This window comes from Rhinoderma darwinii, chromosome 7, assembly GCF_050947455.1.
Source record: "Rhinoderma darwinii isolate aRhiDar2 chromosome 7, aRhiDar2.hap1, whole genome shotgun sequence".
Taxonomy (NCBI): Eukaryota; Metazoa; Chordata; class Amphibia; order Anura; family Rhinodermatidae; genus Rhinoderma; species Rhinoderma darwinii.
The window spans coordinates 81,895,421-81,915,200 of NC_134693.1; the positions used below are offsets into that span (position 1 = coordinate 81,895,421).

At 39.7% G+C, this 19,780-nt stretch overlaps 1 protein-coding gene across 7 annotated transcripts in view; it reads left to right on the plus strand.

The window, feature by feature from the left end:
• The window catches only part of LOC142657993 (40-kDa huntingtin-associated protein-like), a 186,660-nt gene that overhangs the window by 87,274 nt on the left and 79,606 nt on the right, over positions 1-19,780 (plus strand). For all 7 annotated transcript variants that reach the window (XM_075833622.1, XM_075833623.1, XM_075833621.1 and 4 more), the window contains one exon: positions 6,095-6,215. In XM_075833622.1, coding sequence (XP_075689737.1) covers positions 6,095-6,215 — 121 coding nt within the window. The remainder of the gene's footprint in view (positions 1-6,094; positions 6,216-19,780) is intronic.

Genomic DNA, 19,780 nt, shown 5'->3' on the forward strand with positions numbered 1-19,780 from the left:
AATAATTCTTCAGAAATAAACATAATCAAAATCAACTTCCACAGAATTCTCAATCTGAATTTTCGTGTTGTGACTATGAAAAAATAAATAAATATATAACTATATAGGAATATATTTATTTCCATACATATACATACATGAAAAAAATAAACTGATTGATACACAAGGCTCAGAGATGCTCTTGCTGTTATAACGTACATGTCAGACTGTACGGTGAAAGATATGGGTGCATTACACTGTATGGTGGTAGCTGCGGGGGCATTATACTGTTACGGGGCATCCGTGTACAAATTATAATATATTTTTGCAGATATGGGGGCATTGGACTATATGTGGGCAACTATCTGTTCATTATAATAGATGGTTACATTTTTGTGGCAGTTAAAAAAAAATACAGTGAAGGAAATAAGTATTTGAGCCCTTGCTGATTTTGTAAGTTTGCCCACTGTCATAGACATGAACAGTCTAGAATTTTTAGGCTAGGTTAATTTTACCAGTGAGAGATAGATTATATATAAAAAAAAAACAGAAAATCACATTGTTACATAGTTAGTACGGCTGAAAAAAGACACATGTCCATCATGTATATATTTATTTGCATTGTGCACAGAGAAATAAGTATTTGATCCCTTTGGCAAACAAGACTTAATACTTTGTGGCAAACCCCTTGTTGGCAAGCACAGCAGTCAGACGTTTTTTGTAGTTGATGATGAGGTTTGCACACATGTTAGATGGAATTTTGGCCCACTCCTCTTTGCAGATCATCTGTAAATCATTAAGATTTTGAGGCTGTCCCTTGGCAACTCGGATCTTCAGCTCCCTCCATAAGTTTTCGATGGGATTAAGGTCAGGAGACTGGCTAGGCCACTCCATGACCTTAATGTGCTTCTTTTTGAGCTACTCCTTTGTTGCCTTGGCTGTATGTTTCGGGTCATTGTCGTGCTGGAACACCCAGCCACGAGCCATTTTTAATGTCCTGGTGGAGGGAAGGAGGTTGTCACTCAGGATTTGACGGTACATGGCTCCATCCATTCTCCCATTGATGCGGTGAAGTAGTCCTGTGCCCTTAGCAGAGAAACACCCCCAAAACATGAGTAAATGCCAAAGAGCTCAATTTTAGTCTCATCTGACCACAGCACCTTCTCTCAATCATCCAGATGTTCATTTGCAAATTTCAGACGGGCCTGTACATGTGCCTTCTTGAGCAGGGGGACATTGCGGGCACTGCAGGATTTTAATCCATTACGGCGTAATGTGTTACCAATGGTTTTCTTGGTCACTGTGGTCCCAGCTGCCTTGAGATCATTAACAAGTTCCCCCCGTGTAGTTTTCGGCTGAGCTCTCACCTTCCTCAGGATCAAGGATACCCCACGAGGTGAGATTTTGCATGGAGCCCCAGATCGATGTCGATTGACAGTCATTTTGTATGTCTTCCATTTTCTAACTATTGCACCAACAGTTGTCTCCTTCTCACCCAGCGTCTTACTTATTCTTTTGTAGCCCATTCCAGCCTTGTGCAGGTCTATGATCTTGTCCCTGACATCCTTAGAAAGCTCTTTGACTCTAACCTCTACAACATGGGCAAGACCAGACTGATTAATTGAGTATGTGGACAGGAGTCTTTTATACAGGTGACCATTTAAGTCAGCTGTCTTTAATGTAGGCACCAAGTTGATTTGGAGCGTGTAACTGGTCTGGAGGAGGCTGAACTCTTAATGGTTGGTAGGGGATCAAATACTTATTTCTCTGTGCACAATGCAAATAAATATATATAATTTTGACAATGTGATTTTCAGTTTTTTTTAAAATATAATCTATCTCTCACTAGCCTAAAAATTCTAGACTTTTCATGTCTTTGATAGTGGGCAAACTTACAAAATCAGCAAGGGATCAAATACTTCTTTCCTTCACTGTATGTGGGTTATTGACTGCCTCCATTTTTGATCTTGCACTCCTCCCATTCTGTCCTAGGGTGATTTTAATTAGGTTAAAGCTGGTTCCCACATTCCACAAGTATATTCTGCAGGCTTCGCCCCAGAATAGGGTGCAGGTTTAGTGTAGGGACCCACCTTATAAGTGAGGTCGCCTTGTCGTGGGAGGTGGGCTCACACAATTTGATCAAAATGTGCGCTAAGAACTTCCCTATTGTAAGTAGATTCAGCAGCAATGCATATTTATTTATATATAGTGTTTTAAGTGGCATTGGTGTTCGCAGAGTGCTGTCGCCATTTTCTTGTGTAAAATTATGAACTTGGATGTGATGGATTACAGGTGGATCCTGCGTGTCAGAGACCTGCTGACAATGAACCAGTCAGTCTCGCTGACCTGACGTGAACAGGATTTAGCGTATGGTACAGCTTCTCTGTACAGAACAGCTGTATCTCAAAAGTAAAACAAATTTTTAATAAAAACTAATTATAAACTTACACCAAACACACTGACCTGTTTATTTAAAAAAAAAAACATCCTGTCGAAGGTTTACATAGTCTTTAAAGGGTAACTTTTATAATAAAAAAAAAAGAAAAATACATTACAATGACCTTTTAATTATTTTTCCGGAATTTATGTGATTAACTTGACGTTAATTTGGAACCGCTGCTGCCATACACTGAACTGAAGTTGAAATTGTGGCAACACTTAATCGTTAACACTCTAAGGCCTCCTGCGCATGGGGTGGAAAGCTGCGGATTTTCCGTGCTGATCTGATTACAGTACCAGCCATCCACATGCTGTGGAACATTGTCTGCACGGAAATCGGTGCATGCTGTGGATTTTCAAATCCAGATCAGGCTCTGAGTAAAGTGCAGAAATTGTTCTGCAGTATGAGATGAGGTTTGTTTAAATCTTGTACACGTGGCTGTCACTATTATCCTGTGTAGATTTCCATGCGGATATCCACACACAAAATATGCAGCGTTTCCATCCTATGTGCAGGGGGCCTTAGGGTGGAATCACACGCTACAACGAAATTACGCAACATAGTACATACAGTACAATGTTAATGAATTTTTAACAAACCCCATCCACTGATTTTAAAATCTGCAGTGTTTTTTTATGTATTGCAAAATTCCTGTGGATTTTTAGTGCAGATTTTATTTATTGGAATGCAATCAGGGAAATCCGCGGCTAAATGCTGCACCAAAATAAACACGTGGATTTTATATTGCAGATTTTGATACAGCGTTTTAGACCAGTTACACACTGTAATTTTTACGCAAAATGTGAACACAGCCCAAAGCCACTTTCACACGCCATTATTTTGCATCGGTATTTGTAAGCCAAAACCAGGAGTGGGTCTAAAAAGTGGAAGTGCCACAAATTTTTCTGCTATAAGTTTTCTTTGTGCAAGTTCCACTCCTTGTTTTGGCTTACATATATGGATGCAATATACTGACCAAAATAGTGCAGCGTAATTGTGGCCTGAGGCCCCCTGCACACAAAGCAGATTTTCCATCCGGAATTGCAAAAATAATCTCATCCACCTGCTGCTGAATATTCCCTGCACGGCAATCAGAGCATGCTGTGGGTTTTTAAATATGCAGTATGCTCATTCTGTTCTGCATGTTCACTGCAGATTACACTCTTTTTCTATGTGGAAGGGGTGAAATCAGCAGCAAAGTTTGCATGTAGCAATCTGTAGAAAATTTGCAACAAATCCGCTTCATGTGTGGGTACCCTAAGACTGTTCACACCACGTTACGACCCGAAGTCTGAATAATCTCCCGACATATACCTCCGACGGAAGCCAGTGGCATACGTTATTAGGCTCCTACAGTAAAAACACTTTATACCGAATGCTCTATGTTTCTCTTTACTGTGTCTGTATAGAATAGTGTAGTCTACTCCGCTACTTTATACAGCAAAAAAAACGAAAAAAAGATGGCGGCCTAGTGTATGCCAAAAATACTCTTTTGGCATGCGTTGGGTGAATGCGGGCCCATGGAAACATTCATGTGATGTGAACACAACCTTAGGCCATACAAACCTTTTTTTTACCTTCCCTCTATTTCTTTCATGTCTGTCTAGTCCTAGTCCCCAATAATTTTTCCCGGCTCCTGCATAGTTTGCTACGGTCCTTCTATAAGCAAGGCCAAATTCCTCGGTTCAGTATGGCTACCCTACAAGCCCCTAAAAACCATGGTGGATTAGTGGCCCCTAGTTTGTAGCCCCCCCCCCCCCCGCTTGTATATGCTGATTGGTGGATTGATATCGACGTGCTCTAATGGGTGTACTGTTAAACTTCCCTGCTTTGTGCTCCTCCCTTTAGGCTTTTTGACGGGCGGGGATGGGGATCCGTCAGGCGGATGTTGGAGTATTTTCTACATTCGGTATGGTCCTGCTCCAAATGACTCTCCTTTTGGCCAGAGGTTCTCCAATTCCTACCAAATCCCTTTGACCGTCCTATAATACTTGCACTGCAAGTGTGCCTCCTGGGTATTATCGATATTATCATACAGGGCTTCTATGTAAGGGTGCTTTTCAGATATATTCTCTTTTGTGCACGAAATGTGATTCTCATGGCCTGGAAGTTCACGGACTCTACTAAGATATTGTATCTGAATAGAAAACATTCAAATAAATCTGGTCTTGGTGAGCAGAGTTAAAGGGTACTGTTGTGTGAATCTTTCTAACACTATATTATTTATGCGCTTTATAAGTATATTGTCACTGTACGTATGGACGGTTACTGGGGTGATGACGCTCCTGTGTGTATGCTTGTATGTGTGTGGTATGGTGTGTTTGCTGACTGCCTGTTCAGGGCAGGACTCTACCACTTCTTATGTCTTAGACCTCCTTTAGCGGACTATATTAGTCACGCTGAACCTGCAGTCTTACATGCTGTCCACAAATAATAGAGCAGGACAAGCTAAGCAGATTGACGTTTGGTTTTGTGGCAACCGTTTCTGTCTAACTTATGATTTATTAATTTAAATCCCTGTTCAGTCTGACCTTAGGAGTTTAGTAAGCGGTCTCTATCAATGACTGGCAGCCTGTCTTGTATGACTGTATACAGAGATAGCTGCCATTCACTGAGCACTCTTAGGTGCAGAGTTAGCAGGATTTAAATTCGTACAGTAGAGGTAATACTGAATGTGTTCCACAAAACCATATGTCAATCTGCCCAGCGCCTCTTGCTCCTTTACATGCTGCCTGCAAATTAGACTGCATATTCAGTTATTAAAGAGAGGTTCCCTATAATTGTACCATTCATATTGCACTTTATGGTTCTTATATGTTTGAGATAACTCTTGTAACTATTGCCTTGAGAGGTTGTTTGCTTCTCTGTTGTTTATATGACCAAGCCTTAAAAAAGAAAACAACCTATGACGTCAATGAAGTTCCTTCATTCTAGCATTTGGTGCGGGCTCCGTGTCTGGACCTTCGCTATTCGAATTTATGATGTGGCTGTATGTCAATTCTGAAGTTTGTTTTTTTTTAAATGACTGATTCTTTAACCCAGTTGTGCCAAGATCAATATTTTTCACCTATCCACAGGGTAGGTGGTAAATGTCTGATCGCTGGAGGTCCCACTGCGAAGCCTCCACCAATCACTTGAAGCCCCACTTCTCTCCCCACTGCAGTCGTGCATGGATCCGCAATCGAGCGTGCTTGGTGCCAATCTATTAAATGTCTATGGGCTATAGCCAGGGCCACAATAGGCTGACAGTAGGAGCCCTCTCCCTCTATCAAACCACTTAGGTGCAGCTATTGAGTGTGGCGGTTAAAAGGTTAAATAACCGACCATAACAGCGACACTCTTTAGTGATGCAGGAATGACCGTCTTACTGCAGAATAATATTAAGTGGTAGGAAGGGGTTAAATACTGGACGTCTTATTAACTTCTATTATTAAAATATAAACCAATACATAAAATGATAGAACATCCAGTACATTTGTAGTATTGCGTTATTTTACACGGCTAACTTGCTTGAATGCGCCTAAGTTTCCTACTAACTATGAGGTACTATCTTATAGATCTTATAAGAAAATGTCTTTGTTCGTAAAGAAAATAATTGCAGAAAAAAAGTGTAGTTTTCTTCATTAATATGATTTAAAACTCTTCTAATTTGCTCTGTTATGTTTTATGATTCAGGACATGAACAAGCTCGGTGAAGCGTTAGTTTATTTCCAACGTGCAGCAGAGTTACAAACACAAGTTCCGATCGAATGCCTGCTTTCTCTAGGATACGTAGCATCTTGTAAGATCATGACACGTGAGTAACGGCTAGGTAAAATGTCAGTTGGATGAAGTCTAGGAAAGTCCAGCAGGAAACATTTGTCTAATTGTTTATGGTTCATAATAACCTGTGAAATAAATAACTACCGTATTTTTCGGACTATAAGACGCACCCAGGTTTTCGACAACCGAAAATAGGAAAAAAATTATTTGATAAATACTTAATTCTGTCTCCCCACATTCTGAGAGCCAAAATTTTTTTTATATTTTTTTTCATCGATTGAGCGGTGTGAGGGCTTATTTTTTTGCGGGACGAGCTGTAGTTTTATTGGCACCATTTTTTGGTACATACGATTTTTTGGATCACTTTTTTATTTTTTTTATTTCATTTTTTAACCGCTAAGGTGACCAAAAAACTATTTTGATGTTTTCAATTTTTAAACTCACCATGCGAGTTAAATAATTGTATATTGTAAGAGATCAGACTTTTACGGACGCAGCGATCCAAATTAAATTATTTTATTTTTTACATTGAGCTTGGGGAAAAAGGTTTTTTTTTTTTTTTTAACTTTAATATTTATTTATTTTTATGCTCCTGAAAATGTATCTAACATTTTCTTATTTTTTTTGACAATTTTATTACTTCCCCTAGTGGACGTGAACCAGCGGCCGCTTGATTGCATGTAAAGTTACTGAACCAGCGGCCACTTGATTGCATGTGAAGTTACTGAAACAGCGTTACTTGCTGGGCTACGCTGTTTCCCTAACTCTCGTAGTGGATGGCAGTTACGGAAGCAGCGTGGTATGTGAGCTACGCTGTTTCCGTAACTACTGTTCAGTTCTATGGGATTTACGGAAATAGCGTATCTCAGCAAGTTATGCTGTTTCAGTAACTCCACATGCAATCAAGTGGCCGGGAGAGCACAGAAAGCTAGAACGGGGTTTATGGGGCCCCCTTCGAGAGATAGGTGCGGGTCCCAGAGGTTAGACCTGCATCTATCTGACATTTATGACATATCCTGTGGATATCCAAAGAAGTAGTAGGACAACAGCACACGTCTTCAAATCATCAAAGTGGTTTTATTGTCAAGACATCCACAAACGACAAGCAACGTTTCGACCCATAGTGAGTGAAGGGTCTTTGTCAAGCCTAACATTATGTCTAAAAACATCGTTATAAATGGGTGAATACAAATGATCACATGGCCCATTCCAACCAGTGAGCATCGTGAATCTGGTCTCCCAGGTGAAGCATACATTAGTCTTAATGACATACATCAAATAGTTATATAATCTTCAAAAACGTGCAAAACTACAATGTGTAATACATCTTTAATACATCATCATCAATAATATATCAATCATTGTTATTACAATAGAAAAGTGAAGGAGGAAAGTTCACCACACTCCAGGTTCCAGCTACGATCACAGAGCTCTACTGTGCATGCTCAGCAATCAATCATCTCTGCTGTGCAAAAAATACAGACCAGCGTTCGATCCAAAATAGTGATCAAAATATGTATAAATGTAAGACATCCTCAGTCATAACAGGAATCCATCATATTGCAGCTCCATATCTGTATATTTTGAGGCAAAATTAATTCAATAGTTAAAAACGTCTTCACTCTGTATAAGTCACATGTGAACAGGGCAGACGGAGGGAGAAGGGATCAGGTTCATATTACTTCATGATATCAATCACTAGAAGTTAAATATAAGACATCCTCAGTCATAACAAGAATCCATCATACTGCAGCTCCATATCTGTATATTTTGAGGCAAAAATAATTCAATAATTAAAAACGCCTTCACTCTGTTTAAGTCACATGTGAACAGGGCAGACGGAGGGAGAAGGGATCAGGTTCATATTACTACATGATATCAATCCCTAGGAGTTAATGTCATCAAATACTATTTAGTGTTAAACCGCCTACATAAATCGGATCACCGAAGTGATTCAAAAACTTTCTAGGGAATGCTTGTAACTACTGTCCGACAAATCATGTTGGACAATAATACCGCACAAAACACGAGATTTATATAATGATGATAAAAAAGCCTTCATTCCGTGATGTGAAGTCACATGTGAACAGGGCAGACAGAAGAAGAAGGGATCAGGTTCATATTACTACATGATATCAATCACTAAAAGTTAGTGTCATCAAATACTCTTTAGTGTTAATTCGCCTACATAAATCGAATCACTCAAAGTGATTAAAAGACTTTCTAGGGAATGCTCGTAATATCTGTCCAACAAAACATGTCGGACACCTATATCGCACAGAACACGAGATTTATATAATGATGATAGAGCATCAACCACCCAATCAAAAAACCACTATACTCAAAAATATTGCATAAAAAATACAGATGGATGCCAACATGAAAGGAACCGCTATAACCTTCGTTCTGATCATAAATCCGCTGGCGTGTGGTGAATAAACCTCCATCACGAACATGCTCAAATCTGTAAGAAATATTCCAAAAATATCAAGACCCTCAGGGATACAAGACGATGCAAAAAAATAGATGCTACACAATGTGTCAGAAATCACCCATCAAGTGTACAATATTAAAAAAATGTTAAAAACAGCAATGGGATTTCAGAGTCCAGGAATTATCTTGTATTCTAGATTCAAACCTTTGGGGTATAGGGAATCTAACTCAAAGATCCAACGTAATTCTTTCTTTTTCAATAGCTTCTGTCTATCCCCTCCCCTCCTGAGTATCGGGACACAATCTATTACCCTAAATCTCAATTGATTTAACTGATGATTCTTTTCAATAAAATGCCTTGGTAATGGAAGTTCCATCATTTTCTTTCTGATTGTACTTTTATGCTTATTAATTCTCAATTTAATAGGCATAGTTGTCTCTCCTATGTAAATCAATGAACAAGGACATGTAATCATATATACAACGAAATCTGAATTGCACGTAAATCTGTGTCTGATATTAAAGACCCTCCCCGTATGTGGATGCTGAAAACTATTCCCTTTCACAATATTATTGCAATTGCAGCAATTCAGACAGGGAAAATTACCATTTTTGGGGGGGCAAAGTAGCAATTGTGTATTTTTCTTTCTACTACCCACGTCTGACTTAACCAGTGTGTCTCTGATATTCTTAGTCCTCCGATATGACATAATAGGTGGTATTCTCAACGTGTCAATCTCATTATGTCCCTTGGACACTATAGGCCAATTCTTTCGCAGAATATTACCTATGCGACCACTCAAATTGCCAAAAGTTGATATAAATGGTATACGTTCAACTTGTACACCCTTAATATTGGATTCCAAACAATTGTCTAGTCTATCCTTATGTTTCTGTACAAGTTTCCTAGGATAACCTCTCTTCGTAAATTTATTACACATCTGAGTCAACCTAATTTGTTTCTGTGTAGTATCTGACACAATCCTATCTACCCTTAATAATTGACTCCATGGTAACGACTCAATCATGTGTCTAGGATGGTTACTACTATATAAAAGGAGATTATTTCTGTCTGTGGGTTTCACAAATAAATCTGTGGAAAATACTCCGTCTTTCCATTGTACCAAAGTGTCCAAAAATTGTAATTCTCGATCAGAACAAACCATGGTAAATTGAAGAGCTGGAATATGAGTGTTAAGTTCTAACAAAAACTGATCAAGACCCAACCTATCACCTTCCCATATGACAAAAATGTCATCAATAAATCTCCACCAGCAGCGGATGTGATCCATATGGGGGGAGGTGTAGACATACTCCTCCTCAAAGGTGGACATGAAGATGTTCGCATACGTTGGGGCCACATTGGACCCCATCGCCGTCCCCCTTAGCTGTAAAAAGAACTGGTCACCAAAGAGAAAATAATTCTTCCTTAGTACCAGCTCCAGCAGCTGGAGGATGAAGCGTCTACACCCTGGGTCACATCCGGTGCTGGCGAGACATTTCTCTATTGCCCTTAAACCTCTATTGTGTTCAATGCTAGTATATAAAGATACAATATCAAATGATACAAGTAATACAGGACCACTGGCCTCAATCAGTTGTAATTTATGTAAAAAATCTGTTGTATCTTTAATGTAAGACGAGGCCTTCAAAACATATTCTCTCAGGATTTTGTCAAGGAAGATTGCAATATTATTAAAAATTGAACCCCTCCCCGACACAATTGGTCTGCCTGGGGGGGCATGGAGATTTTTGTGAATCTTAGGTAGTGTATATAATATTGGAGTAATTGGTTCCTCCACCTTCAGAAACTTCCCCAATTGTTGGTCAATAATACCCTGTTCCACTGCAACATCAATAATACCTTTGATCTCTTTCAATAGCTCTAACTTGGGGTCTCTAGGTAACAATTGATATATCTCACTATCTGCCAATTGACTATAAATCTCTGACTCATATTTACTACTGTCCAAAATGACCGTGGCTCCACCTTTATCGGCCTGCTTTATAGTAATCTCCTTATTATTCATAAGTTCCTTTAAAGCCTTCCTTTCCTTATTTGTAAGATTCAAATTACTCCTTGTATCATGTGTAGTACTCTCTTTTAATGATTTAATCTCATCTAACACAATCTTTGAAAACGTATCAATAATCGGGCTAGAGGGAGGCATATATGTGCTAGTTGGTCTAAGACCCAATTTGCTAGACTGAAACATACAATCAGAATCACTTTTCTCACAGACAGTAACATTATCTTTAGAAAACATTACTTTAAGGTTCAGACGTCTAAAAAAACTTTTAAGATCAAGATCCAATTGGAACCAATCAACATCAGTATCAAGACAAAATGAAAGACCTTTCTGTAACACCTGAAGTTGGTCATTCGTGAGGTCTATAGATGAGATATTTACCACTATATTTTCGTTCTTGGAGGGTTCCTCCTCATTGGGGGTCTCGATCTCGAACGAAATCGGCCTCTTGCGTTGCCGTTGGTGTTTCCGTCCACCCCTCCTAGACCGTCCATACTTCCAAGTGGACCTTTGTCTAAAAAAGGTGCATGATTGGCGTCATCGGTTGAATCAGAATCACCGGTAGTGTATAACAGATTGCCACTCCCCAATTTCCTCGGTTTTCTCCGCCTCTGGGAAGGACCATATGAATTCATATTTTGCCAATTGTAGATTTTACCATTACGATAGTCCTCCAAATCACGATGCCATTTATCTCTTTTCGTTCTCTCTATCTCGGTCTTCACTCTATCCAAATTCATGGAGATTTTCTCCTTTAGAGAACCAAAGATTAGCTCATTGGAAGATTGGACAATTGATACTTCAACTTCCTTCAATTTATTTTCAATCAATGCAATTTCTGATTGTAGATATTCCACATTGAGAAGTATTAAATCAAAGGCATATTTATTAGATATGTGTTCAAACTTCGTGCAGAAGTACTCATTATTAGGAAACAGATTCGGGCGTAAATGTGATCTTAAGCCTCTGGGGATTCTCTGTGCCTTGTAGTACTCCAATAATGTAGATAGATGTAACTCCAGTGAAATCTTTCTTTTAGCTTCACTTTCATACTGCCTCTTCAAGGCATCCATTGATGGAGTACTTAAAAACGCTGAATCATAAGTTGCACTCTGTACAATCCTTAACGCATCCTCATTGCTGTATGCGAATGTCTTTGACATACCTTGTAAAGTTGATGCACTAGATAGTGCAGTAGTATCTCGGGAAATCAAGCCCATGGCACTGGGCGGATTCGGATTCATTCTCCAAAAGTGCAGGCAGACCAATTGTGTCGGGGAGGGGTTCAATTTTTAATAATATTGCAATCTTCCTTGACAAAATCCTGAGAGAATATGTTTTGAAGGCCTCGTCTTACATTAAAGATACAACAGATTTTTTACATAAATTACAACTGATTGAGGCCAGTGGTCCTGTATTACTTGTATCATTTGATATTGTATCTTTATATACTAGCATTGAACACAATAGAGGTTTAAGGGCAATAGAGAAATGTCTCGCCAGCACCGGATGTGACCCAGGGTGTAGACGCTTCATCCTCCAGCTGCTGGAGCTGGTACTAAGGAAGAATTATTTTCTCTTTGGTGACCAGTTCTTTTTACAGCTAAGGGGGACGGCGATGGGGTCCAATGTGGCCCCAACGTATGCGAACATCTTCATGTCCACCTTTGAGGAGGAGTATGTCTACACCTCCCTCCATATGGATCACATCCGCTGCTGGTGGAGATTTATTGATGACATTTTTGTCATATGGGAAGGTGATAGGTTGGGTCTTGATCAGTTTTTGTTAGAACTTAACACTCATATTCCAGCTCTTCAATTTACCATGGTTTGTTCTGATCGAGAATTACAATTTTTGGACACTTTGGTACAATGGAAAGACGGAGTATTTTCCACAGATTTATTTGTGAAACCCACAGACAGAAATAATCTCCTTTTATATAGTAGTAACCATCCTAGACACATGATTGAGTCGTTACCATGGAGTCAATTATTAAGGGTAGATAGGATTGTGTCAGATACTACACAGAAACAAATTAGGTTGACTCAGATGTGTAATAAATTTACGAAGAGAGGTTATCCTAGGAAACTTGTACAGAAACATAAGGATAGACTAGACAATTGTTTGGAATCCAATATTAAGGGTGTACAAGTTGAACGTATACCATTTATATCAACTTTTGGCAATTTGAGTGGTCGCATAGGTAATATTCTGCGAAAGAATTGGCCTATAGTGTCCAAGGGACATAATGAGATTGACACGTTGAGAATACCACCTATTATGTCATATCGGAGGACTAAGAATATCAGAGACACACTGGTTAAGTCAGACGTGGGTAGTAGAAAGAAAAATACACAATTGCTACTTTGCCCCCCCAAAAATGGTAATTTTCCCTGTCTGAATTGCTGCAATTGCAATAATATTGTGAAAGGGAATAGTTTTCAGCATCCACATACGGGGAGGGTCTTTAATATCAGACACAGATTTACGTGCAATTCAGATTTCGTTGTATATATGATTACATGTCCTTGTTCATTGATTTACATAGGAGAGACAACTATGCCTATTAAATTGAGAATTAATAAGCATAAAAGTACAATCAGAAAGAAAATGATGGAACTTCCATTACCAAGGCATTTTATTGAAAAGAACCATCAGTTAAATCAATTGAGATTTAGGGTAATAGATTGTGTCCCGATACTCAGGAGGGGAGGGGATAGACAGAAGCTATTGAAAAAGAAAGAATTACGTTGGATCTTTGAGTTAGATTCCCTATACCCCAAAGGTTTGAATCTAGAATACAAGATAATTCCTGGACTCTGAAATCCCATTGCTGTTTTTAACATTTTTTTAATATTGTACACTTGATGGGTGATTTCTGACACATTGTGTAGCATCTATTTTTTTGCATCGTCTTGTATCCCTGAGGGTCTTGATATTTTTGGAATATTTCTTACAGATTTGAGCATGTTCGTGATGGAGGTTTATTCACCACACGCCAGCGGATTTATGATCAGAACGAAGGTTATAGCGGTTCCTTTCATGTTGGCATCCATCTGTATTTTTTATGCAATATTTTTGAGTATAGTGGTTTTTTGATTGGGTGGGCTATGGTTGATGCTCTATCATCATTATATAAATCTCGTGTTCTGTGCGATATAGGTGTCCGACATGTTTTGTTGGACAGATATTACGAGCATTCCCTAGAAAGTCTTTTAATCACTTTGAGTGATTCGATTTATGTAGGCGAATTAACACTAAAGAGTATTTGATGACACTAACTTTTAGTGATTGATATCATGTAGTAATATGAACCTGATCCCTTCTTCTTCTGTCTGCCCTGTTCACATGTGACTTCACATCACGGAATGAAGGCTTTTTTATCATCATTATATAAATCTCGTGTTTTGTGCGGTATTATTGTCCAACATGATTTGTCGGACAGTAGTTACAAGCATTCCCTAGAAAGTTTTTGAATCACTTCGGTGATCCGATTTATGTAGGCGGTTTAACTCCTAGGGATTGATATCATGTAGTAATATGAACCTGATCCCTTCTCCCTCCGTCTGCCCTGTTCACATGTGACTTAAACAGAGTGAAGGCGTTTTTAATTATTGAATTATTTTTGCCTCAAAATATACAGATATGGAGCTGCAGTATGATGGATTCTTGTTATGACTGAGGATGTCTTATATTTAACTTCTAGTGATTGATATCATGAAGTAATATGAACCTGATCCCTTCTCCCTCCGTCTGCCCTGTTCACATGTGACTTATACAGAGTGAAGACGTTTTTAACTATTGAATTAATTTTGCCTCAAAATATACAGATATGGAGCTGCAATATGATGGATTCCTGTTATGACTGAGGATGTCTTACATTTATACATATTTTGATCACTATTTTGGATCGAACGCTGGTCTGTATTTTTTGCACAGCAGAGATGATTGATTGCTGAGCATGCACAGTAGAGCTCTGTGATCGTAGCTGGAACCTGGAGTGTGGTGAACTTTCCTCCTTCACTTTTCTATTGTAATAACAATGATTGATATATTATTGATGATGATGTATTAAAGATGTATTACACATTGTAGTTTTGCACGTTTTTGAAGATTATATAACTATTTGATGTATGTCATTAAGACTAATGTATGCTTCACCTGGGAGACCAGATTCACGATGTTCACTGGTTGGAATGGGCCATGTGATCATTTGTATTCACCCATTTATAACGATGTTTTTAGACATAATGTTAGGCTTGACAAAGACCCTTCACTCACTATGGGTCGAAACGTTGCTTGTCGTTTGTGGATGTCTTGACAATAAAACCACTTTGATGATTTGAAGACGTGTGCTGTTGTCCTACTACTTCTTTGGATATACATCGTGCTGGAGTTGGTTTGCCTGGCTTGACAGCGTGCACCGCACCATACTCGGGACTAGTGCTGCTTCAAAAATCTCCTTTTTTCTGATATCCTGTGGATATGTCATAAATGTCCTTCATAGAAAAACCCCTATAAATGCCGTGGTTGCTATTGACCGCGGCATTTAACTAGTTAATGGGGTTTGCCGTAAAACACATGTATCCCCTATCCACAGGATCGGGGCTACATGAGAGATCGCTGGGGGTCCGACCGCTGGGACCCCCAGCGATAAGGAGAACAGGGGACCGAAAGTCACCCAAAGCGCTACATGAGAAGCCTGGACTTCCGGGTTCTGTGTCCGGCTAATCTGTTCCGCAGTTCCATAGAGATCAGTGGAGAGCCGCTCACGCATGCGCAGAAGAGTCCCACTGATCTCTATGAAGCTGCTGGACACAGAACGCGGAAGTCACAGCTTCTCATGCAGCGCTCTTGGTAACTTTCTGTCCCGTTCTCCTTATCGATCACACATGGATAGGGGATACATGTTTTCTATGGCACAACCCCTTTAAACTGCCGGGAACAGCGAAATTGCTGTACCTGGCCGTTAGAGCAGCGTGTCAGAAGCGGACACCTGCAGTGTATGGAGCAGGCTAGGCACGTGAGCCCGCTCCATACATCACCCCCCCCCCCTTGCTCCATGATGTGCTGGCACGTCATGAGTCGGGAAGGGGTTAAGTAATGAAGCGGTTATGGGGCCCGGCGATGCCGGGTCCCTTGACTGCGGACTATAAGACGCAGGGTCTTTTAAGCAAGATTTATTCTTGCTAAAAACAATCTTTTTTCAGTATGATTGTATGTTAGGCCCTGTTCACACAGAGTTTTTTTCAGGCAGAAAATACTGCCTCAAAATTCCGTCTGGAATTTTGAGGCAGATTTTGATCTGCCTCAATGCCGTTTGCTGCATTTTTCACGGTCATTGAGCACCATGGGCAAAAACGCCAGTAAATACTCTTTCTCTGCCTCCCATTGTTGTCAATGGGAGGTCAGAGACTTAAACGCCTGAAAATAAAGCATGTTGCTGCTTTTTCCCGCGAGACGGTCTTTCCTCTCGCGGGAAAAAATATCTCAGCCTCCCTTTGAAATCAATGGGAGGCATTTTTGGCGCGTTTTCTGAAGCGGTTTCCGCCTCAAAAAACGTGTAAAAAAAAAACACTGTGTGAACAGGCCGTAATCTTTTACTTTATCCCGTTTATAATGTATTATTTTCTATTTTTATTTGAATTAAGTTAATATCTTAGCCATCTTGTCAATTATGAACATATAAAAGTGTCAGCTGTCCGCAGGTATGTAATTATTTTGACCAGTTTCTTCTTTAACCCTTTCCCTCTTTGGCCACTTTTTGACCTTCCTGACAGAGCCTCATTTCTCAAATCTGACCTGTTTCACTTTATGTGGTAATAACTTCGGAATGCTTTCACCTATCCAAGCGATTCTGAGATTGATTTCTCGTGACACATTGGACTTTAAGTTACTGGCAAATTTGCTCGATATGTTCAGTATTTAATTGTGAAAAACACCAAAATGTAGCAAAAAATTGCAAAAATTAAAATTTATAACACACAAAATTGTTCCTAATTAACATCCCACATACCGTTTTTTGAACATCCTTTTATTTTTCTAGGGCGTTACAAGGCTTTGAACTTTAGCAGCAATTTCTCACATTTTCAAGAAAATTTCAAAAGGCTATTTTTACAGTTCAGTTCAGTTGTGAAGTGGCTTTGAGGGCCTTATATATTTGAAACCCCAAAAAAGTCACCCCATTTTAAAGACTTCACCCCTCAAAGTATTCAAAACAGCATTTAGAAAATGTCTTAACCCTTTAGACATTTCACAGGAATTAACGCAAAGTAGAGGTGAAATTTATAAATTTCATATTTTTTTGCAGAAATAAATTTTTAATACAATTTTTTTTTTATAACACAGAAGGTTTTACCAGAGAAATGCAACCCAATATTTCTTGCCCAGGTTCTGCAGTTTTTGGAAATATCCCACATGTGGCCGTAGCGTGCTACTGGAATGAAGCACCGGCCTCCGAAGCAAAGGAGTACCTAGAGGATTTTGGGGCCTTATTTTTATTAAATATATTTTAGGCACCATGTCCGGTTTGAAGGGCTCTTGCGGTGCCAAAACAGTGAAAATCCCCCAAAAGTAACCCCGTTTGGGAAACAACACACCTCAAGGAAATTATCTAAGGGTATAGTGAGGTTTTTTACAGAAATTATTGGAAGTATCCCGTGAAAATTAAAATCTACATTTTTTTCAAAGAAAATGTAGGTTTAGCTAATTTTTTCTCATTTCCAGAAGGACTGAAGGAGAAAAAATTTGTAAAGCAATTTCTGCCGAGTAAAACAATACCCCACATGTGGTAATAACCGGCTGTTTGGACACAAGGCAGGGCTCAGAAGGGAAAGAGCGCTATTTGGCTTTTGGAGATCACATTTAGCAGGAATGGTTTGCAGAGGCCATGTCACATTTGCAAAGCCCTTGAGCTTTAGCACAAAATTTTTCATTTTCTCAACAAATAAAGGAAAAAAAGTACCCAACATTTGTAAAGCAATTTCTCCCGACTACGGCAGTACCCCATATGTGGTCATAAACTGCTGTTAGGGCACACGGCAGGGCTCAGAAGGGAAGGAGCGTCATTTGGAGTGCAGATGTTGCTGGATTGGTTTCTGGGTGCCTGTGGGCCCAAAACAGTGGAAACCCCCCAGAAGTGACCCAATTTTGGAAACTACACCCCTCAATGCATTTACCTAGTGGTGTAGTAAGCATTTTAACCCTGCAGGTATTTTGTAGAAATTAGTTTGCACTCGATGTTGCAGAGTGAAAAATTTTTTTTTTTCCATAGATTTACCAATATGTGGTGCCCAGCTTATGCCACCATAACAAGACCGCTCTCAATTATTATGCGGTGTTTCCCGGTTTTAGAAATGCCCTGCATGGGGCACTAATCTTTTGCCTGGACATTTGACCAGGCTCAGGAGTGAAAGCGTACCATGTAAAATTGAGGCCTAATTTGGCGATTTACAAGGTATTGGTTCACAACTGCAGAGGCTCAGATGTGGAATAATAAAAAAAAACCCCTGAGAAGTGACCCCATTTGGAAACTACACCCCTCAAGGCATTTATTAAGTGGTGTAGTGAGCATTTTCACCCCACAGGTCTTTTCCATAAATGATTGCACTGCGGATGGTGCAAATTAAAAATTTATATTTTTCCCTAGATATGCCATTTCAGTGACAAATATGTCATGCCCAGCTTATGCCACTGCAGACACACACACACACACCCCAAAAATTGTTAAAAGGGTTCTCCCGGGTATGACGATGCCATATATGTGGAAAGAAACTGCTGTTTGGGCACATTGTAGGGTTCAGAGCGGAGGGAGCGCCATTTGGCTTTTGGAGAGCGGATTTTGCTTGGTAGTAGATTTGTTTTGATTATTGCTGGTGTTTCCATTTATAATGTGGGGGTACATGTAAGCTGGGCAGAGTATATCAGGGGCATTCAGGTGGTATAATAATGGGGTAAAAAAACAATAAAATAATCCATAGATTTGTGTTACGCTGTGACACAATCCTTTCGGCACAGGCCGGTGTCACACTGATAAATTATGTCCTTTCTTATTCCCCTTTTGGTCCACGCTCTGCACCTTTGCAGTTTGGGGAATTTTAATGGGAAAGTGTTGTCCTGGTGTAATATGGGCGCCCTTGCTTCCAGCAGATATGTTTGGGCCCTCCCCTGCCTGGTTCCCTAATTTTAGGTCCTTGATAAATCGCCTTTTGAAACAGAAGAAATGTTCCCCTCGGGCCGGCACAACTGCATATTTTTTATTTCCTGACTTATTGGAGCCTTAACTAATTTTATTTTTTCATAGACTTAGTGGTATGAGGGCTTTTTTTTGCGGGACAAGCTATAGTTATTATACGTACCATTTTTGGATACGTGCGACTTTTGATCACTTTTTATTCCAATGTTTGTAGGTCAAAGTGCCGAAAAGACAAACTCTGGTAAAGTTTTTTTTTTACGTTTTTTTTTACGCTGTTCACCACGTGCAATAAATAATATAATATTTTGATACCTCAGGTCGTTACGGTCGAGGCGATACCAAATACATATGGTTTATTATTTTTCAATAATAAAGGGCTCGATAAGAGAAAAGGGCGATTGTGTTTTATTACTTGAAACTTTTAATGTTTTCAAACTTCTTTTTTTTCACTTTTTTTTTTTACACTTTTTCTCAAGTCCCACTAGGGGACTTGACGGTCCAACTGTCAGATTTATTTTTTTCTAATACATTGCACTACCTACGTAGTGCGATGTATTAGATCTGTCAGTTATTCACTGACAGCAAGCCGATTAGGCTTCGCCTGCCGGCGGGGCCTAATCGGCTTCCGTAATGGCAGAGCATGAGACCATTGTGTCTGCTGTTGCCATAGCAGCAGTCGTCTGTCCTGATTGCCTGTCAGGGCTGGCGATCTGCTAGCAACCGCTAAGATGCAGCAGTCGCTTTCGATTGCTTCATCGAAGTTCTTAATGGCAGGGATCGGAACTAGCTCCGGTTCCTGCCATTACAGGTGGATGTCAGCTGTAACATACAGCTGACTTCCACCACTGATGACGCCGGATCAGCTCCTGAGCTGTCGCCATCTTGCCGGCGGCTACGGAAGCCGTTCAGGCTCCGCCGCCAGGCAGATCTTGCTCGGCTTT